General features: G+C 38.8%; 1 protein-coding gene across 1 annotated transcript in view; it reads right to left on the bottom strand.

Annotated features, from left to right (window-relative positions):
• myo10 (myosin X) overlaps positions 1-22,407 on the bottom strand; it is a 126,295-nt gene extending 103,888 nt beyond the window's left edge. The window contains exon 1 of the mRNA XM_051953911.1: positions 22,001-22,407. Within this exon, the coding sequence (XP_051809871.1) occupies positions 22,001-22,021 (21 nt within the window). The 5' untranslated portion in view covers positions 22,022-22,407. The remainder of the gene's footprint in view (positions 1-22,000) is intronic.
• Positions 22,408-23,280: the final 873 nt, after the last annotated feature.

Genomic DNA, 23,280 nt, shown 5'->3' with positions numbered 1-23,280 from the left:
CTTCTGGTTTTCTTGTGAACTGCAGGACCTGGTCCAGAAGATGCTTCAGGTTTCCTGTTTCAAGGCTGTGAAACAACAAAGAGGCTAAGAAAAGACGAGAACATAAACACTAGAAGCTTCGAAAGAGAACGGCGTTGAAGTGAAGAAACTCAAACTTCCTGTCAGGACTCTGTTGGAGGGCTTCCTGGATCCTCATTCCAGAACTGGAGGACATTTGGGCTTCAAATCTTGGAAAAATAAACCTTCTCTTTTCCAGTTTTCTGCTCCATATTGATCAATAATAGGTATTGATTGTCTCATTTTTATTCCATGTTTCTGTGTTGTTGCTAACCCTACTCTGATCCATGCTAATGTGATCTTTTTCTCAGCAGTAGAAGCTAGATATTTAGCTAGCTGTTACTGCTGACCACTGATGGAAAACAGTCCAAAGAATGAGTCTGATCCTAATCAGACACAAAACTATAAAAACGAGACAAAAAACAACAAAATGACACATAAAATGACAGAAACATGGCAAACAATGAAAAAACAAGACATAAAATAATAAAAATAAGACATAAAAGTACAAAAAGTTGACAGAAAATGACATAAACAAGAAACAAACCGACAAAAACAAGACATGAAATTGCAAAAATAAGACAAAATTCCAAAAAGACACAAAACGATAAAAGACAAATAAAAAACAAGACAGAAAATGACAAAAACAAGAAATAAAATGATAAAAATAAGACAGAAAATGACAAAAACGTTATCAACAGGTTGTGCTAACATTCTGCGGGACATGTTCCATGAATAATAATTATTATTTAAAATATTATGTTGACGAAATAAAATTTTTTCCACAATTACAAGAGACATCAATAAAAGAAAGAACTCAAAAATGTGATTTTAATTCAATAGAAACTGTTTTTTTAAAGATTTAGTTTGGTAATCGGGGGGGTGGGACAAGAGAAAAATGTGACTTTAGGGGAACTCTAGGCTTTTTTAGAATATAAAAATATATTCAAACAGTCTTTTATCCTTGCTTTTTAGATTTAGTCTCATTTTCACAACGACTGCATGTTTTAGTATGCTGGATTATTTGAAATTTGATGGGTAGGACTAAAACATCCTCCAGTTCTTGAATGACTCTGGACTATTTTTATCTGGCAGCGGCCATTTTGGATGCTAGTTTGCAGTCAGAGGTGGTTAGAAGGCTGTTGGGAGGATTTTCAAACCATTAATGTGCAGAAAAAGATGCATTTTATCCTCAGCTCGTCCCACGGAGACGTTTAAACGGCGACAGATCGCAGGTGGACGCAGCCTGAGAGTAAAAACCCTGGATGACCCGAGAACAACAATAAACGGTCCTCTGCATTTGTTTTGTGAATGAGGAGGCGCTTTGGGTCTGGTTTTGGTTTTGCAGAACAAAGCGACTGTGAATGCCACAAGCCCGGCCTGTAATCTCAGCAATGCTTGCCGAGCAGCTTCCTTGTTCAAGTCAAACATGCAGCATCCGCAGAAAAAGGCCGGCGGGGTTTTTTCTCTGCCATTTTTAGTCTCAGCAGGGAAAAGAAACTCACATTTTAATCTGACCTTTAACAGCTAAACGTCTTCTCTGTGGGAAAACCAGAATGTTTGAGGACACGTCAGCCTCTGGATCAGGTTATTTGCTTGGTTTGAGTGGCTCAGTTTCGTGTTTCATAGCAGATGCCTTCGCGTAACGGAGACCGACTTTAAATCCTAGATTTATTTCCTGTGAAAGCTATGCTAAAAGAGCGCTAGCGTGTATTCATCTAATATGTATATATGACAAGACAGCAGCTTTTTGGGCAGATTTAGAGGTGAACAGCAACTTCCTCAGTCAAATAAAGTTTCAAAACCAAAGCTGCAGTTCCTCAAATGTCCACTTGGGGTCAACATCAGAAGCGAGTCAATCCTCCATAGAGCTCCATGTTAAAATGTTCAACTTTACAGCAGAATTAAATGAGTTTACAGCCTGCTAGAAAAACACTTCAGGTCTCTGTGGCTAGTTTGATCTTTTGTGACAACAGTACAGGAGTTAAACTTTCATATAACTCATCCATTTAAATTTAATTAACCTTTAAAGTCCTGAATATTACGGCTTCACCTCCACTCTGGCTCCACGTCGTCGCTCGTTTTTTAGATTTGGAGGATTAAGGTCCTGTAAGATGGTGACAACTGAAACTGTTATACTTTCTAAACCCAGTTTATTTTCTTAAATTTCTGCCCCAAAGTATGCGAGGGTTTGCTGGAATTGGTGTGGCCTAAATTTAATTCCCGTGGAGGCTACGCTAAAAGAGCACTAATGTGTATTCATCTAATGTGTATATATGACGAGACAGCAGCTTTCTGGGCGGATTTAGAAGCAAACAGCAACTTCCTCAGCTGAAAAATTGGAAAAAGTGTCAAAATCAAAGCTGCAGTTCCTCAAATATCCACTTGAGGCCAACTCCAGAAGCAAGTCAAACCCCCACAGAGCTCCATGTTAAAATGTTCAACTTTACAGCAGAATTAAACGAGTTTACAGCCTGCTAGAAAAACACTTCTGGTCTCTGTGGCAGGGTTCATATTTCGTGACAACGGTACAGGAGCTTTTATATTTTTTGTGATTTTATTAGAAGAGAAACAAACATTTTAATTTGACCTTTAACAGTTAAACTTCTTCTCCAGGATCTTTGAGGACATGTCAGCCTCCAGATCAGATTATTTGATTTCAGTGGTTCAGTTTAATGTTATTTTGCAGACTTTAAAACCTAAAGACAACATTTAGCTGCAGCAGAAACAACATGCTGAGGGTTTACATTAATATTTTAACCAACCTTGACTGATTTCAGCTTCGATTGAGCAGTAAAACTCATGAAAAGGAAGAGTTGTTTTGGTTGTTTTAGGAAAGCGTTGGTGTGTTGGATGTGGATGAAACTCTCCAGGTTGAATCATGGCTGTAAAAAAAATGTTACTGGAAGTAAACCAAATGTCAAAAGAAGGAGGAGAGAAGCAGAAAAATGAAGTTAATGAGCTGAAACTGAAGCTTAAACTAATTTTGGCGGCTTCGCTTTCAGGTTTTCTTCCAAACTGTTGGCCAGAACAAACGTTCCAACACAAATAAACTAAAATTACTTTATGAAACGTCTTTAAGGAGCCAAAACTGTCTGCTTTAGTTTAAGAAAATGTCACAGTTTAGGTTCCTCCATGTTCTAGGTTACCATGGTGACAAGTCCCACCCCATCTCTCATGTGATTGGCCAACTGAAAAGGATCATGTTTAGAAATAAAGACACATTTTACTGGCTGCAGATTTACAGATTTTTGTTAAATTACATATAAAACACCTGAAGAAAATATTAATTTACACATTGACTGTAAAAAGAAAACACATCAAAAATCTGTGTTTTAATAAATGCTAATTGATGCTTTTATAATATTTGACAGTAAAATTACACAAGTTTTTTACTGTACTGTAACAGCAAAAAATCCACAATAAAAAAATAATAAAAAAATGATTTTGTTAAATTACAAAAAATTGTATCAAGCAAAAGAAATATACCTGTGAAAAACTGAATTGTAACTATTTTAGAGATTTTCAGTTTTGTTAAAGTCTAAACAATTTAAAGTAAAAAACTGAAAAAGTATTAATTTACACATTAACTGTAAAGACAAGCGAAAATCTGTATTTTTATAAATTGTTGTTGCTTAATAAGACTACAATGTTTTTATTAGGAGGTTTTAAAGATATTTGCCATAACTGAAAGAAAAAATATACTATATATAAAAATAAAGGAACAAAAAAGGCAAATCGTTTTTTGCTGTTATTTTAGGGATTTTCTCTCTTTTGTTAAAATAAAGATAATATCTATTAGCAGCACAGAAATAAGTGTAAGTTTACACATTAACCGTAAAAAATAAATGAATAAAAAAACTAAAAAAGGAAAAAATTGCACTTTCTGTAGTTTTAAAAACAGTGAAATTTTACACAGAAAAAACGAGGAATTGCTGTTTTACTGTGTTTAAATCGGGTAAATAAATGATTGTTTCACAGATATTTGTTGCTATTTTCAGCCTTTAATGTTACGGTTCAGTATTTTTATGATGGATTTTCTGTGACATTCTTGCTTTTCAACATTATGTAAGAAAGCCTTTCTTCATGAAGTCTCTTTGCTGTTAAATGAGTCACATGTTTCCTGCAGTGAACACAAATAAACTGTGTTTATTCATCACACAGACACCAGCATTTATCCAGCCTCTCTGTCTTTTATCCAAACACATTCTGTTTCACAGATTTCATGAAGCACAACAGACACTTTAAACTCTAAACTCTGTTCATTATATCTGGAAACTCATCTAGAAACCTTATTCTGTCATTTTGTCACTCTTGGGCCCTCTGTACAGTTTTTTCTATATTATATTTTATACATTTCTATCTTATTTCACTACATTTTATTCCATATTTCATTTTACATTTTATTTTACTTTATATTTAATTTATGTTTGTATTTTATTTTTATTATATTTTATTGTATTTTATATTATATTTTGCATTTATTGTGTTTTTATTTATTTGTGTTTTATTTTATTATATTTTATATATTATTTTGCATTTTATATTTTATTATATTCTATATTTTATTATATTTTACATTTCATTTCAATTTATATTTCAGTTGATTTTATATTTTATTATATTCTGTACTTTATTATATTTTACATTTGATTACATTTTATATTAATTTCTATTTTATATTACTTTCCCTTCACGTTATACCCTAATATTCTGTTTTATTGTCTCCTCCTTTAAATATCCAGCTGCTGTAACTAAATTTCCCTCCAGGGATCATTAAAGTCGCCTCAGTCTAAAACCAGCTCTCTGTTAACTAAATCCACTTTAGTTGCTGTCAGATGAGGATCAGAGCTGAGATTTGTTTGCCACTAAACAGACTCAAACTGCAGAGAACTAGTTTCTGACAAAACAAACGTCTGGCCGTCAGAAACATGCAGGAGAAACGAGTCATCCCAGCCCGATGGGACTCACGTGAGGGGAGGGTTTCTGAAGTCTGCAGAGATCCTGAACTTTGTGCAACCGAAGGATCAACAGAGCGACTGACGGTTTAGACGTTTCCCACCGCTGAAGGCCATAAAAGGGGAAACGAAGCCCACCTGACCTACTTTCTGCTGCTGCCAGCGTGTGTGTGAGTGTGTGTGTGTGTGTGGGTGTGTGTGTGGGGTCATGTATGACGGCATGACGGAGTAATGTGTGCGTGTTCAAGACATTGTTTGTACAAGTGTGTCAAAGTGAAGCTGCTCAGAGAGTTTAGTTTAGTTTAGCTGTGTGTTAAAGTGTGTGTTAGAGTGTGTGTTAGAGTGTGTGTTAGAGTGTGTGTTCACTCAGTCCCATAGTAACGTTTACATATGATTACGGTTCTCCTCGTTAAACAAAGTTTGCGGTACGTACTAGTGATGCTAGTTTATGGCCCTGGTCTCCAAATGTGGCTTTAATCAGTTTGTGTGTTTGTGTTCCGATCTAAAGGGTAAAATTCTGAACGGGCAAAAGCTGCTTGAAACTAAAATCTCACCTGGTTTTCATAATCTGGACACATTCCACCTGTCAGGGTCTCTAAACCAGAGGAGTCAAACATGTTCCAGTTCAGGTTCCACATTCAGTCCAGTAACCAGTAAAAATGTCTTCTCTGGAATTTTTACACTTTCAGGGACAGATTGGACCCTCTGGAAGACCGCTTTTGGCCCGTGGACCGCATGTTGGACACCTCTGGTCTAAATCATCCAGAAATTAGCGTCCTCAAAGGTAGGCTGTTGACATGTGCATCCCCAAAGAGGACTTTAGCGAGTATGTGTGTGTTTTAGTGTGTTTTCATGTGTGTGCGCGTTTGTGTTTGTGTGTTTGTGTGTTTTCATGTGTTTTGGTGTGTGTGCGTGTGTACCTGTTTCTGCTATCTCGGTGGGGACTCGCGTCTCGGTGGGGACCAAAAATGAGGTCCCCACGGGGGGAAACAGTGTTTTCTTGGCCATGTTGTTGTTACTGAAAAAAGTAAAAGTGCAGAAACGTTTCTGTTGGGTTAGCCATTGTTTTAGTGTTGGTTAAGGTTAGGATTAGGGTTAGGGGTTTGGTATGAATGCGAGTCAATGGTAAGTCCCCACGGGGATATAAGAACCAGACGTGTGTTTTGGTGTGTTTTCATGTGTGTGTGTGTTTTGGTGTGTTTTCATGTGTGTGTGTGTGTGTATGTTTTGGTGTGTGTGTGTGTGTTGTGGTTGCCATGTGCTGCCATGTGTCACCCAGCTGTGGTCGCCTGGCATCGCTCTGCGGAGGAACGGTCAGAATATAAATACGGTTTTAAAGGGACGAACAACAGACGCCTTGTTGGAGAAAAATACAAAAAAAGAAAAACTCTGAGAAAACACGAGACCAACGACCGTCACCTGAGAACATCTGCAGACGTTTAGAGGTGCAAAAACGAAGCAGGATTATCGGTAATCTTCATCACGTGCACCACAGGCTAACGTGCAGAAAAACCGACTGACCTACAATCATTTACCACAATTAAAGAGTTCCTTTGTTCTCAGTTTGTTGACTGCACATGTGCAAAAATGAGCGAGAAACACCGAAAACAAAAGAAAAGCAGGAAAAGTCAGCAGCAGAGCTGCACACAGTCAGTGACTCAGCTCAACTGGGCCATAAAACCAGTAATAGCAATAAAAACTCCCCTATTTATGCCCATTAGCTCCGGTTTTACACTGTTTCAAGACTTTTAACACTGTTTTTAATGTAAATACCAGACAGTTTACACATTTACTGCAAATAGCAAGATTTTCGTGATCTTTTGTGAATTAGCTTCCTTTTCTTTCTCAGATGCAGCACATCTGAGCTCCTGGATGCCTTGAAATTCACCAAATCTATGATTTTAACGTCCCTCAACGTACAGAACAGTTCATGTAAATAACAAAGTCTGACTTTAACTCTTTCTAAACTACCTCTAGTTGACCTCCATTATCTGGCTTTGATCGGCTGCATCTCGGACGGATCAGAGTTCAGGAAACCAGCGTTGATCTCCAGGAATAAAAACCCTTTGAAGCCGTCTGACCCACTGAGATAAACCCGTTTATGTATTCTGGGAGTCGCTTCGACCCTCAGAGCTTCTAACTTCCTCCAATAACTTTATGGCTTTCTATTTTGGGAAAAGCTTGAGTTCGATCTGTGATTCTGCTGCTTCAGATGCTTTACAGCTTCGTTTTATCACTGAAGTGTGTGTAAGTCATTGTTTTCCTCACAGTTTGATGAGGAAACTGTCAACAAAACTCTCTAAAGCTGCAAAAGTTGCTCAACTTTTGAGGCACTTTGACGGCAGACACACCTTTAGTCAAGTCATTAGGAGACCGGCTGTTTAAAAAAGGTGGTAAAGGAATTTATTGGCTCAAATGTGCATTAAAAACAAGAATACAAGCTGCGTTTCTGCCTCAAATTCTCAAATCTTTGTTGAAAAATATGATTACACTTGACTAAATCTACTCAAAAATATAGAAGAAAAAGAAGGAACAGGTCAGAGGGAGACTTTAAAGTCTAAGGCAACAAGGAAGACTAAATGTGCATCGATATGAGAAGACAGAGTTAAAAACCACAACGACAGAAGAATTTCACCTCAGGAGACGCTTGAAATGGAATCCAGAGTTTAAACCAACAACCATCGAAGACAAAACAATGCTACTGATAGAAGAGCCAAACCACGACGAAAACATGATCCAGAACTTTCAGGTTCCTGGACGAAGAAGCTACAACAGGAAGTTCTTTATCCAAGTAAACTCTGGTTTGACAACTGAAAAGACGAGAAAATGAATTTACTTTTGTTTGTTTTGTTGTCATTAGAAGTAAGATGTTCAAATTTTCTACAGTTCAGAGAACTTTAAGGACTTTAAGGAGCAAAGTTTAAACCAACAACCACTGAAAACAAAGCAATGGTCCTGGAACCAGAAAACATCTACCGAACTTAAAAAATCACAACTAAAACATGATCCAGAACTTCACGTTCTGGTGCCCGGATGTAGAAGCTACAACAGGAAGTTCTTTATTAAAGTAAACTCTGGTTTGTCAACTGAAAAGACAAATTAGTTTACTTTTGTTTGTTTTGTTGTCATTAGAAGTAAGACCTTAAAACTTTCTATGATTCAGAGAATGTTTGCAAGATCAAACCTGATTTAAACTTTTTTTTAAGTTGCAAACGTTATTGTGAAGGGTTGAGTTTCCACGGTAATGTCGGTCATTACATCAATTTAATACAACACATAAGAACATAATTTTTTATTACTCAAACTGCAACAACTCTTAATGGACTCCAGGAATCAGGAGTGAAGCTGACGAGAACAGAAAAATCAATCATTAAATCGGATCCTTAATGACCAAACTAAAACAGTCGGAGTAGCGCTGAGTGGTGGAAGGACGAGACCGTTAGGAGGCAACAGGAAGCAGCCAATTAGTGGAAATGGATGTTTGGTTTAGTGGGTCGAGCTTCGCCTGCACTAGTGTTGTGTTTATGTTGTGTTTATGTTGTGTTTGTGTTCTGGGGTTTCCAGGAAGCTGCATTCGACTCAGACTGGGATCAGATAACCGTCCTGCTGCTCCTCAGATCTGATCAGAAATAGAACTGGAGGCATCAGAGATGTCCAGAAGAACGAAAAACCAACAATCCTGAAGATTAGACACCCAGGATTCACTGTCTTTCCCTTTTTCTTGCTTTGTAACATTCAATCACCGTCAATTTGTTCTGGCTTTTATTGACAAGAACTGATTCTGAAAAAGACTCGAGTCAAAGTAAAAGCAGATTCCGACAAAGCAACAATATAAAATGTCAAATATGTGACTGCATAAAAATTCTCCAACAGACTTTAGAAAGTTCAGACACAAATTCTAAGTTGGATTTACAATCTTTTCTGTGTAACTTTGGTAGCAACCACCATGATGCTGCCACCACCACGCTTTAGAGCATGATGCTGCCACCACCATGCTTTAGAGCATGATGCTGCCACCCCCACGCTTTAGAGCATGATGCTGCCACCCCCACGCTTTAGAGCATGATGCTACCACCCCCACGCTTTAGGGCATGATGCTGCCACCACCACGCTGTAGGGCATGATGCTGCCACCCCCACGCTTTAGAGCATGATGCTGCCACCACCACGCTGTAGGGCATGATGCTGCCACCACCACGCTTTAGAGCATGATGCTGCCACCACCACGCTTTAGAGCATGATGCTGCCACCACCACGCTTTAGAGCATGATGCTGCCACCCCCACGCTTTAGAGCATGATGCTGCCACCCCCACGCTTTAGAGCATGATGCTGCCACCACCATGCTTTAGAGCATGATGCTGCCACCACCACGCTTTAGGGCATGATGCTGCCACCACCACGCTGTAGGGCATGATGCTGCCACCACCATGCTGTAGGGCATGATGCTGCCACCACCATGCTGTAGGGCATGATGCTGCCACCACCATGCTGTAGGGCATGATGCTGCCACCACCACGCTGTAGGGCATGATGCTGCCACCCCCACGCTTTAGAGCATGATGCTGCCACCACCATGCTTTAGAGCATGATGCTGCCACCACCACGCTGTAGGGCATGATGCTGCCACCACCACGCTGTAGGGCATGATGCTGCCAACACCAGGCTTTAGGGCATGATGCTGCCACCACCACGCTGTAGGGCATGATGCTGCCACCACCACGCTGTAGGGCATGATGCTGCCACCACCACGCTGTAGGGCATGATGCTGCCACCACCATGCTGTAGGGCATGATGCTGCCACCACCATGCTTTGGGGCATGATGCTGCCACCACCATGCTTTGGGGCATGATGCTGCCACCACCATGCTGTAGGGCATGATGCTGCCACCACCATGCTGTGGGGCATGATGCTGCCACCACCATGCTTTGGGGCATGATGCTGCCACCACCATGCTTTGGGGCATGATGCTGCCACCACCATGCTGTAGGGCATGATGCTGCCACCACCATGCTGTAGGGCATGATGCTGCCACCACCATGCTTTGGGGCATGATGCTGCCACCACCATGCTTTGGGGCATGATGCTGCCACCACCATGCTGTAGAGCATGATGCTGCCACCACCATGCTTTAGGGCATGATGCTGCCACCACCATGCTGTAGGGCATGATGCTGCCACCACCATGCTTTAGGGCATGATGCTGCCACCACCATGCTTCAGTCACAATGACTGCCTTCAAATGATTGTAGTTCTGCTGCTGTTTAATGACAATAAATTAGTCCAATCTAACTTAAATTCAGAGCAGCTGACAGGCCTAAAAGCAAGAAAACAATCAAAATGTATGGGTTTAATTGATAAGAGTAAACACTGTGTGAAAAGATTTGCATATAAGAGCAATTTAAAACTATTAATTATTATCGTTAATTACCATTTCTTACTCTGACAAAGCCTAAATGTAACTTTATTTTCATTTTCTAGGTCAACATACAGGTTTTAGTGGATCTCAGACGTAACATTTAACTAGTGTTGAATGACAATAAAACATTAATATCTGGCTTAATAAACCAGTATTATTATTTTTTAGTCGACTAATTGTGCACATTCTTGGTTTTAAAGCTCTATTCTCCGTTTTCATACAAGTTCTCAGCCTGTTTACAAACTCTGAATAAAAAAAACAACAAAAAAGACGAGCTAAACCTCCAAACTGCTATTTCTTTTCCAGCACTGAGCTGGAAAAAAGTTTAAAAACATCTGCAGACGTTCGACATGCAGCTACTACTGAACATACATGTTCCAGCTTGACAACACGTATGACCAAACACCTGTGTCTTTGGACTCGTTCGCCTTCAGGCAGATTCAATTGGCCCTTCAGCGGAACAAGGCGCTAAAAAGGGGAGAATGGTTTCCTTCCTGGAGCAGTTTATCAGACAGGTGATGTTTGTAGGCCAGGTGTGTTCATGACGAGAGCAAACCGCCTGCAGGTACGAGTGAATCGTAAATTAAAGGTCAAAACAACCTCACCGTGACAATTAGACGCTAGTTCAGTCAGCGTTTGGCTAACAGGTGTATAAACAGGTGAAACCCGTCGTCTGTCCTGAAGCCAGACTTCATTTGTTGTTCTGCTGTTTAAAGATCCAATAAAGCAAAATGTAGGTCAGTCATTAGGTAAAAATACCAAATATTTATCAACATTACAGCAACTGTTCTCAATTCTACACAACAGAAAACAGCTAACAGAAAAAACTAACAACAAGATGTCACTTTTTCTACATAATTTTCTTTAAGGAAACTGGAAACTATTTGTATCGATGATTAATCTGTCAATTATTTTCTGGATTAACTAATTGTTTGGTCTCTCAATGATGCTGCCACCACCATGCTTCATGTCATGATGCTGCCACCACCATGCTTCATATTGATGTTGTGTATTTTGATGTCTCCTGAAAATGGTTGAATTTTGGTCTCATCAAACCAAAGAACCTTCTTCCAGCTGACCTCAAAGTCTCCACATGTCTTGTGGTAAACTCTAACCCAGATTTAATATTGTTTTTTGTTTCAAGTGGTTTCTCTTCGCTGCCCTCCCACGAGTTCCTTTCGCTTCAGTCTGACTTTGCATTCGTCAGCCTGACCTCAGAGCTGCTGATTTACATGATCAAACAAATTAGTCACGTTTCCTCATGTGGCAACGACGACTGCAGAAACAGAGAACCTGTTCTATTTTGAACAATACAAGATCAAAATATTATAATTTCATATTTAGAGAAGAAAATCACTGCTTTTACTTGCATATTGAGCTTCATTCCTGCTGATGTACAAATCAAATGCTTCCAAATTCTACTTAAAATCATCTTAACCTGAATTCAAAGACTCTCCTCGAAGGTAGTGTCTACGGATACGGGGGCTACGGATACGGCACTTTCCATTTGCCAGACAGATACGGACCCATACGCGAGTCTCGCGAGTCAAGAAGCTGCTAACCACTGCAAACTGTTGAAAGGTAAGCAAAGGTTAAGGTTAGGGTTAGTGTTAGGGTCAGGTTTAGGGTCCGTACCTGTCGTACCGATGCTACGGGTCCGTACAGCTAGCGTCTACCGAGAGTCACGTGACCAGATCTCGCGTATCTGATTGGCAAATGGAAAGTGCCGTATCCGTAGTCCACAGGCTACGGGTACGGGTCCGTACCTCTAGCAACAACCCTCCTCGAAGTTAAATGTGAATAAAGTAGCTTATCAAAAGACTCTTCAAGTTACAGATGTTCCCTAAATGCCTCGCTGTGCAGAGAAGCTTCTAGTCTCCACTCAGTTTGCTGTAAAGTCAGATTTCACACAATGATGCTGCCACCACCATGCTTCATGTGATGATGCTGCCACCACCATGCTTCATGTGATAGAACATAGTCTGGCTCTTTAATTAGAAGATGTAAAGGACTGGATTTCTCCTGGGCTGCACAGTGTTGTAGTGGTTAGCACTTTTGCCTTGCAACAAGAAGATCCCCGGTTCAAATCCCGGCCTGGGCCTGGGATCTTTCTGCATGGAGTTTGCATGTTCTCCCTGTGCATGCGTGGGTTTTCTCCGGGTACTCCGGCTTCCTCCCACAGTCCAAAATTATGCTGAGGTTAATTGATTATTCTAAATTGTCCGTAGGTGTGAATGTGAGTGTGATTGTGTGTCTGTATATGTAGCCCTGTGACAGACTGGTGACCTGTCCAGGGTGTCCCCTGCCTTCACCTGAGTCAGCTGGGATAGACTCCAGCACCCCCCATGACCCTAGTGAGGATAAAGCGGTGTATAGAGAATGGATGATGGATGGATTTCTCCTAAATTATGGGTGTTGATGCATTAAATTCAGGTTCTGTAATGCTGTCTGAGGGCGTTTTGGATTAAAGAAAAAGGAATCTCAGGTTTATTAGCTGCTGTTTAAGCGACATGCTGGTGTTTTATTTCCTCTGTGGGTTTGATTTGTGGAGTTCTATTTCTGTGTTTCTGTGTTGATGCACAGATGAAATCACACGTGGAGAAGTTGGAACGAGCGAGCGTTTAGGAAGCGCCGGGATCCAGAGGAATGTTCGCATCCGGATGTCGAGACTTAACGGAGAGTTTGAGCAGGACGAAGGTGAAGAAACAGCAAAGAGGAAGAGGAGGATTTACTGACAGAGCAGAGAAAACAAACACATCTAGTGCCTGCTGCTGATGTTTGATCTTTCATCCGTTCTGTGAACAAAAAGGATTTTAAGGCTGATTCTGCAGAAGTCACATGAAGCAACGTCTGCAGCTTACAAGCCGGACAAAGAGAAGTTCTGTTCTTCCTCAGTGGAAATCTTTGTAACGTCAGAGGAGATAATTCATCCGATTACATAAATAACTCGTGTTTTGTCTACTAAAGCTGCAGTTACAGTCACCAACATTAATATTTCATTAAAGTCTACGATATTTTAGTCAGGATTTACTGTCAGGTTTTCCAATTTAATGAAATCTGCACATTAAAGTGAAATTAACTTATTTCATGTCTTTAACTGCGTGAACACTGCAAGTCTGTTAGCTTTTTGTTTTTTTTTGTTTTTTTAATTACTGATAATAGTTCATATTTTTTAAAGGATTCATTTACATGTTTTCTGCTGAAAAAAGGGCAAAATTGCATTTTTACAAAAAGTAATTTCTTTTTATGTTTATTTTTCATATATAGGTAAAAATACACACATTTTTCAAACTTCTTACCGTATTTAAATCAACAAAAAATTGAATAAACGTATAATACATTTCCAGGTTTTTGCTGATATGTTTTATGTTTTTCAGCATCGTAATATTCTCCTATTTTCACAGTCTTTTACCGGATGTTTTTCTTTTTTTTTTTTACAGCCGAACTGTCCGTTTGCCCGTCGCTCAGATCACAATTTAATTTTCTCCTCGTATTTCATTACAAAAAAGGGGACAAAAACAACCCCAGAATTTAAATCTGAGTCTGCTTAAGGAGCTTGAACACTTTATGAAATTAAAACGACAACAAATAAAGACAAGTTTAACGCTGATCCTGGAAAAATAATCCTCAAAACACAAACCTGCTGCTGCTGTGGCGTCTAAATCACGGATTAACCCACAAAAAAACGAGTCAAGGAGCAGAAAAACCTGAAGGACGGCGATGTGGAGCGTTTTTAGAAGGTCATGAACGTCTTAGTCGGCCACGTCGGCGCCTCATGAGATAAATCAGGAGGATCAGAAGTTTTGCATATAGACAAAGCGATTCAGACAAACCAGCTTCACTGTCGTCTGAACGCTGCACAGCAGGAGAGAAATAAAAAGACAGAACGCATCATCATTAAAAAAAGTGTCTCAGTGTTAATCAGAAATGAGATCAAACTGCTGCTGGGTGCTTCGTTCTACGTACAGAAGCAAAAAACTAGAAAAAAGGTCTGAACGATGTGATGTAAATGAAAAGTAGAACGCTAAAAAACAAAATGTGGCAGCAAAAGTGTCAAAAAACTACATTTAAACTGCACAATAGTGAAAAAAGGATAAAAATAACAGCAGATGTCTGTAAAATAATTAGTTTATTTAGTGTCATTTTAGCTCCTTTGTGCTGGAATTACAGATTTTCTTTATTTTTACTGTTTCAGTGAAAACAAAAAAATCGTTATCAGCTGTAATTATATAGAGAAAGTGATGCAAGAAAGTATTTTCGGGGGATATTAGGAGGAAAGTTTAGCTGGAAAATATGAAATAAAGAGTTCAAACGTGTAGGGTAAAGATTTTAATTCAGTAAAACTATAAATTTAAAATAACTTCTAGACCATTTTGATCAGAAAGTAAAATACTAGATTGTTCTTTTGTAGTTTTGTGTCTCATTTTAGTAATATTTGGTCATTTTTTGTAGCTTTTTGTCTTATTTTGTCATTTGTCTCAGGTTTATTGTTTTGTTTCTTGTTTCTTTGTTCCCTTTGTAACTTTTTTGTCTGTGTCTCGTTTATCGTTTTTGTTTGTCCATTTTTTTGTCATTTTGTAACTATTTTGTCTAATTTTTTGTCTCTTTTTTGTTTTATTTCATGTCTTTTGTCATTTTGTGTCTCATTTTGTAATATTTTGTCTTGTTTTTTGTCTGACTTTTGTCGTTTAGGTCCTCCATTAAATCCTCCACGGTTCAGTTCCAGGTGACTAAATGTTGTGTTTCTTTGTCGACACTCTGTGATCTCGAAGTTGTAATGTGGAAATGATAAACTGAGGCTGAATGTTACCGAAATTGAATGTATTTTTCTTCAGAAACTTCAGGTTGTTCATGATGTTTAGTAAAAAGATAATCCTTAAATGTGAACACTAAAACATCAGGAGTTGAGGTTATTTTGCTGTGGTTTTATTGGTCACTAGAGATGAAACTGGGCTGATTGTGGAACCTGAACTAAGATGAGTTTGACACCGCTGGTTTAAAGGAACCACAGGAACTTCTTTAGAAAGTTGCTGTGTTTTTTTCTGGAGCTAATTTTTCAATGTCGTAGAAAACGTGACAGAAATAGCAACAGGAAAACACACAGAGCTCTTAGTTTCCTGCAGTTTGTCCAGAAAGCATCTCATTAATCACCTGGTTGGTCTTTAGAAGTTTAAAAACCTGTTTCTGCAGCTTATTGAACCGTTTCCTGTCTGGACCCGCTTCATTCTCACACTTTCTCCTCTGAAAGCAGAAAAACCAGTTCCAGGTTCTGGATGGGGTCCAGACCGCCGCCTGCTAGACCAGCAGACGTTTGAAAAGGAGCTCAGTTTTAACAAGACGGTAAAGATGACGTAAGAAACGAGAAACCGGCTGGAAGAGAGAGTTTCTGGTTCCAGATGTAAAGACCAGTTTATAAAAAAAAAACCTTTATGCCACAGGATGAGTATGATGGAATGAACATCATGTATGAAACCATTGCAGTTCATTAAAAGTATTATTGCTATTATCATGTTACAAATTACCAAAATTCCCTGAATGTCTCACGCGTGTTCCTACAATTTACAAAGAATCCCTAATTGTCTCACATTTATTGGTAGACGCTACAGTTTACCAAAGTTCCCTAAATGTATCACGTCTACTTGTAGACAATACGATTGACCAAAGATCCCTGAATGTCTCACGCGTATTGGTAGACAATATGATTTACGAAAGTTCCCTGAATATCTCACATCTATTGGTTGATGCTACAATTTACCAAAGATCCTTAAATGTCATACGTCTACTGGTTGATGCTACGATTGACCAAAGATCTCTGAATGTCTCACGTCTATTGATGCTATAATTTACCCGAGTCCCCTGAATGTGTCACACATATTGATGGATGCTACGATTTACTAAAGTTCCCTAAATGTCCAACTTTTAATGGTAGATGCTACAATTTACTAAAGTTACCCAAATGTTTCACATTTATTGATAGACACTACGATTTACCAAAGTTCCCTAAATGTCTCACGTTTATTGATAGATGCTACGATTCACCAAAGTTCCCTAAATGTCTCACGTCTATTGGTAGACGCTATGATTTACTAAGGTTTCCAAATGTCTCACGTCTATTGGTAGACGCTATGATTTACTAAGGTTTCCAAATGTCTCATGTGTATTGGTAGACGCTACGATTTACCAAACTTCCCTGAATGTCTCATGTGTATTGGCAGACGCTACGATTTACCAAACTTCCCTGAATGTCTCATGTGTATTGGTAGACGCTACGATTTACCAAAGTTCCATAAATGTCTCACATCTATTGGTAGACGCTACGATTTACCAAAGTTCCCTGAATGTCTCATGTGCATATAATTCACCAAAGTTTGAGGATTTTGCTGCATCCTGAGTTCAGACGATCAAATAAAGGTGAAGTCAGACATTCTACAGTTTTGGTGTTTCGACACAAACAACAAGTTTAAACACGTTTCTACATGCAGGTTGATTTCATCCTTTATTCTCAGCAAACCTGCTTTCTAATAAACTAAACTCTGAGCTCCCATGTTGACCACAGACTAAGTTGTGTTTAGGATTAGAGTCCGGTTGGATTCCTCTCAGGTGTCTAGTTTCAGGGAGGAAAGAGGAGGAGGAGGAACTCTGTGACACTTTCAGACGGTTTGTCGTGGTGAGAATATTACCGTTCATCTGTCCTGATGAGAAACGCAGGCAGCAGAAAGAAAAAGAGAGAAAATAAAAGATCTGCAAGTTTGGAATTCAAGAAAGCCAGGTTAGCGGGTGCAGCGGCTTGTTCTGGAGGCATTAAAGAGTCCAGACATCGTGTTTTCTGCTCGTTTGTCTTTCAGGCTTTGTTTTTAAAGCAGCATGGCGAAGAGAAACCAGACGTCTGTGCAGCAGGAGATCCCACCAACATGTGGAACCAGGAAGTTCTGACCCAACGGATCAGTTTACAGGGTTGACATGAGGAAATACCACATGTAACACAAATATCTCTTGTCTATTGATAGACAAAACAATGTATCAAAGTTCTCTGAATGCTTCCTGGTATTGGTATAAAATTCATCAACAAACCATTTTGTAAAACAACTAAATTCTAAATTAAACTCACATATTAGACTTTTAGTTAGACCAGGTTTAATCCAGTCTTTTCAATGAATGGTTTGAGAATAAACTAAAAATTTAACAAACTGTGGGCTAAAGTCAGGCTTTGAAATTAAAGCCAATCATTTATGGATTAAAATAAATCATTTACAGACGAAAACCAGTCATTTATGGATTAAAACCAATCCTTTGTGGATTAAGACCAATCATATATCAATTAAAACAAATAATTAATCAATTAAAGCCAATCATTTATGGATTAAAACCAACCATATATCAATTAAAACCAATCATATATCAATAAAAATCAATTATTTATAGATTAAAACTAACAATGTATTAATTAAAACCCATCATATATGGATTAAACCAATCATTAATCAATTAAAACCAATCATTAATGGATCAAACCGATGTGTGTGTTTATGTAATTTACACCGGTCAGGAAAACATCACATCTGGAGTCATGCTGAGCAGCTAAACCAACATTTCTACTGCTGCTGTCCTTCTCAGTGCTGCTCAATAAATCCACTCTGACTGATCCGTGCACACCTGAGGCCGAGCCGCCTTCTGATTGGTGGACAGGTGAGGCCTACCTGTTCAAATAAAAACAAACTGTAACCGTCTGAACTGTGTCAACACGCTCCGCCTGCAGCTCCGGCTGCTCATTGGACGAGATAAAGCCAGATATCAGCCAATCAGAGGCGTCGGCCGATCACCTGAACACAACCTGCCTCGTCCTGCCTCGGGATTTCTCAACACTTTTACCGTTTCTGGTGGTTTTTACCGGCCAGGTGTGACTCAGCCAGGAAACAGAGTTTTAAAAAACATCTCATCTAAAAGTGACTGGTGATGCTGCTCAACAAAACAGTGGAAAGAAAGCCGAGTAAATGAACAGTGACATTCAAAAACTGTTTCCACTACACAGGAAAAATCTGTGAAATACTGATATTTTTATAAGATTACGTTAAAATCTCTTCCAGCGCAGGATGTAAAACGACGGCTGGACTCGAGGACTGAGACGTCTGGGTTTGTGTTTCTATTTTTAGTTTGTGTTTTGGCTGCAGCTCCGTAATTAGAGACGAGAAGCTGCAGCTGGACGACGTTCTTCACTTCATTCTGCTTCTCTGCTGCTGCTTTTAAAACGAGATGCTTTCATTGAGTCAAACACTCTGAGCTGCAGCCGGTAAAGAGCTGAAGGTATCTGGATTCAAACTTCACTTAAAGTCTTCCTCTGAACCTCAAACGCCCACAAACTAAACAACCTGAAGCTGATCCAGACGGCAGCGCTGTCCATCTCAGAGTTTACATGCAGCTAAAACACAAACAGAAGCTCAAGCAGCGGTTCAGGGTTCAACCAGAAGGTTTAGCTGAAGTTTACTGTCAGAAGTCAAGTTTTAGAAACCCAGAGACGCTCGATTAAACACCAAAACTCAGGATTAAACTCAAGATTAGCTATAAAAATGTGAAAAAAAATGCAATTTCGGGATTAAAAAAACCAAAACCTAAAATGTACTAATTGTAAGTGAGTTCTGGCATGATTATTAAAGAACAAATTCTTAAAAATCACTAAATAAAAACAGGCTTGAGATCATACGCAAAACTAAACAAATAAAACAGTAAATTCAGGATTAAACTCAAGATTAAGCAAAAAATGTTTTAAAAAACTGCCATTTCTGCATTAAAACCTAATAAAAGTGACAATAAACCCTAAAATGAACTAATTATGAGGGAGCTCTTGGATCAGTTTTAAACAAATAAATCTAAAAAGTCATAGAATAAGCTCATATTATTTCATAGGATTGAGATCATTTTCATTAATGACACTAATTAGCAAAAATCAACTCTAAACCTGACAACAAGAAGAGTTGGAAACGAAGCGATCGCTGCTCTGTGTCAGACACAGAACTGAAGGAAAGCCCTGTTGTAAGGTTTTCAGTCATCTTTTGTGGATTCTACATCTCTTTAAAATGAGGCTTGTTGCTCTCTACGCTCATTTTTCACACGTTTTTTTGGTTTAACCGGCTGTTTTCTTGGCTGTTTTAGTGACAAAATCACGTTTTGCATTTTACATTTGGGCAAATCAAAGACTTGAGCTGGAAAACATCAATCAATCATTTCATTTATGGATTAAAACTGAAATTTCTGGATTAAAAGCAATCATTTATGGACTCAAACCAATCATTTGTTGACTAAAACCAATAATTTATGGATGAACACGAATCATTTATAGATTAAAACCAACCATTTATGAATTAAAGTGGAGTTTGTGTTCGTTTATCGATGCTGTTCTGTCGACTTTGTCTCTTTAAAATGTTGTTTGTTGCTCTCTACGTTCATTCTTCGTATGATTTTTTTGGTTTAACCGGCTGGTTTCTTTGCTGCTTAGTGACAAAATCACGTTTTGCATTTTACATTTGGGCAAATCAAAGACTTAAGCTGGAAAATGAGAGACTTAATGTTGACTTTAGTTAAAAATTAAAGCTTATTTAAGGGCAGCCATCTAATTTAAAGCAGTGATAAGAATATTACCCATGGTGCTTTGAGGGTTCAGAAGCTTGTTTTGCAGCATAGATCTGCTAAACTGGGATTCCTGAGGAGGTTTTTCTGACTCTTTGTGGGTTTCATTCATCCAAACTGTGCTCAGTGTAAAGTATTTCCTTCACTTCCTCGTCTAAAAGTCTTTTTTTCCCCTCAGAGACTCTTTGAGCCGGAGGACAGAACCTGGAGGACATCTGAGAACGTCACAGCGTTGATGACGAGGGAAACCTCTCGAGGTCGACGGCGTTTGTTTTGCAGATTCCCGACCTTCGACCTCTCAAACAGTTTGAAAACCGACCAATCAGGAGGCAGGAAGGCCTCCAACCAGGAAGCTGTTCTCAACGGTGGGAACTTTCCCTTAAAGCTGGAGGATGACTCAGGTGTTGTTACCTGGCCGACGTCATCACAACGATTAGTCACAAAACTACGAGCGACACGCCTGTGAGAGCCGCAGATATCATCAGAGACACACAGATAAAACCACAACTTCTCATTTTAATCACTCTTTCAGTGACTAAAAACTTCCTTCAAATGTCCGACCAACAGCCCAAAGCATAAAGATGTTTCATTTATAGCCACGGAAGACCAAAAAAAGCAGAAAAATCCAAACGAACAAGAAGCTACTCGGTTCATACTGCATATATCACTATTTATTTCTGTCTGTTATTGTTATCTGCAGCTATTATCAATATAAACTTACTATTTATGCAGTAAAAAACTGTATTTAAGGTACTTTTACTGCGTGTTTTACACCACATTTCACTGCTTTTGTGCTTTTACTCCATGAAATTAGAGCAAAGTTGAACTTGATCAACAATAATCAGACAATATGGAGCATTTTTACCCCAAAACACTACAAAAACACCAGATTTTTCAGCTTTAGATCCACATTCTGGACTCTTTTTAAACAAATATGGACATTTCTGTAAAACACTCTGAAAGATTTCCTTCAAATGTCCGACCAACAGCCAAAAACACAGAGATATTTAATTTATGGTCACAAAAAAGCAGAAAAAGCAGAAAAATCCAAATGAACAAGAAGCTACTGCAGCTGTCATCGATATAAATGTACTGTTTATGCAGTACAAGAACTGCTCCATAACCAAAACCTGACACTTTTTTGTATGTTTATTCATCACAATGACAATAAAGTTGAATCTAATCTTATACTCTGAGATGAAACAAGACAAAGTTCATTATTTTGGCCTGAAATCTCCAAAAACAGCAGATTTTTCAGCTTGAAATCCACATTTTCAACATATATGTGGACATTTCTGTAAAGATGTGTAATTTAAAGTCACAAAAGATCCAAAAAAAAACCATAAAAAATCAAATATCCTGCACATATCACCATTTATGTCGGTCTTTTATTCTATTCACTGTACTTTTATCACAAATTTGAGCATTGTTGTCTAGAAAAACTCCAGCAACAGCAGATTTTTCAGCTTTAAATCCACATTCTGCAAACATGTGGACGTTTTACTTGTGCATGTTTTTTTTTTTAGTAAAAATTTAAAAAAAATGAATTCAAATTTGAACTCTAAAATGAGCATTTAGGAGAGAAGAACCTGGTGAGTAAAGAAATGAAGTGAGACATAAATAAAGAGCTTTCTGTCCTCTGGGACTCAGACTTCTATTAATAACTTTACAAGACTTTGGGTTTTTCTTGGAGGAAACCAGAAAAGAGGTGCGGAAATACCAGAGGTCCTCTGGGACTGGAGGTCCACCTCCATGTTCTGCTCTTAGAGGTGGAGCTGCTGATTGAGGTTCTGCTGCTCCTGGAGCCTCACTGACGCATTTTAATCACTTCTGGAGCTCAGAGGTGAGGCTTTTATACCACTTTAAGGAGCTTAAATCCTCACATTTCAGCTGGAAGGACCTCCTAAATGTCGCTGCAGGAGTTTCGATGGAGCTTTCTGGGTTCTTACCTCGGTGAAGAAGTTATCCATGGTCCTCTCACTGCAGTCCTCCAGGCTTTACTGAGTCTAAACGGCGCGTCCGACTCATGGGTCGTTCCAGTGAAATGCCGGAAAACAAAGAGAAACACTCAAATAAATCCCAGAGCTTCAGTGGCTCTTCATCATCCTCCTCATCTCCTCAGGGTCTGCAGGACTCCGGATCATGCAGCTGCAGCAGATCCGCTTTGTCTGCAGCAGGAGTCAACCAGAAGTTCTCCAGGAGCCGCTCCAAAGTCCTGGATCTCCTCCTTCCTGGATCTCCTCTATCCTGAATCTCCTCCGTCCTGGTCCTGGATCTCCTCCTTCCTGGATCTCCTCCCCGGTTATTTCGGTAAACAGAGGATCGGTCCAGGAGCAGAAACGAGCCGCCGGTGAAACTTTGGAGACGCGGAGTGAGTCTGAGAACCCGGTGGAGAATAACGTTGAAGCTCCTCCTCCTCCTCCTCACCACCATCATCCTGCTGCTCTGACTCCTCCTGCTGTCAGGAAATAGAAGAAACATTCATTCTGAAGCACTGCTGCAGGATTTACACTAAAAACTCTAAATTACTGATTTAAATGAACCTTTAAAGTTGTAAACATGATTTTAATGGGTTGTATTGACATAAAAATGATGCATCAACTTCTGATTGTTCAGAATTTAAACTCTAATTTAAGGTTCAGTTGATTTTAATCTAAATTTTATTTTAGGAAACTTAATGAAACTGTCTAGGTAGTTTCTTTTTCCCATAACTTTTGGAAAAATTTAGATTTCAAAGACAAAAATGTGAACTTTAATCTTACATCTAATGAAATCTAATAGAAGAAACCTTTAAATGAAGCACTGCTGCAAGAATTACTCCAAAAAGATCCAAATAATTGGTTTAAATGAACATTTAGTAGTAGAAGAAACCTTTATTTTAATGCACAGCTGCAGGATTTTAACCAAAAAATCTAAATTACTGATTTAAATTCATCTTTAACCCTCCTGTCGTCCTGCGGGTCAAATTGACCCGTTTTAAAGTTTTACAAATGTGGAAAAAAAAAACATTTCACAGTGAAAACTTCCACATTTTCAAATTTTTGGGGGGAAATTTTTGAATATTTTTTGGTGAAAATAAACACATTTTTTAAAAAATGTTTAAGAACATTCAGAAAAAAAATGAACCAAAATCCAGTGAATTTTGCTGTCAAATTTAGAGATTTTTCATTTAAAAAAATAAAACTTTTGAGGGAAACTTTTCAGGAATTTTCTTCCTGAAGATTTTGTA

Source organism: Acanthochromis polyacanthus, chromosome 9 (genome assembly GCF_021347895.1).
Source record: "Acanthochromis polyacanthus isolate Apoly-LR-REF ecotype Palm Island chromosome 9, KAUST_Apoly_ChrSc, whole genome shotgun sequence".
In the NCBI taxonomy this organism is placed as follows: domain Eukaryota; kingdom Metazoa; phylum Chordata; class Actinopteri; family Pomacentridae; genus Acanthochromis; species Acanthochromis polyacanthus.
The sequence above is the reverse complement of the archived record's forward strand: the minus strand, read 5'-3'. Positions and strand labels throughout refer to the sequence as shown.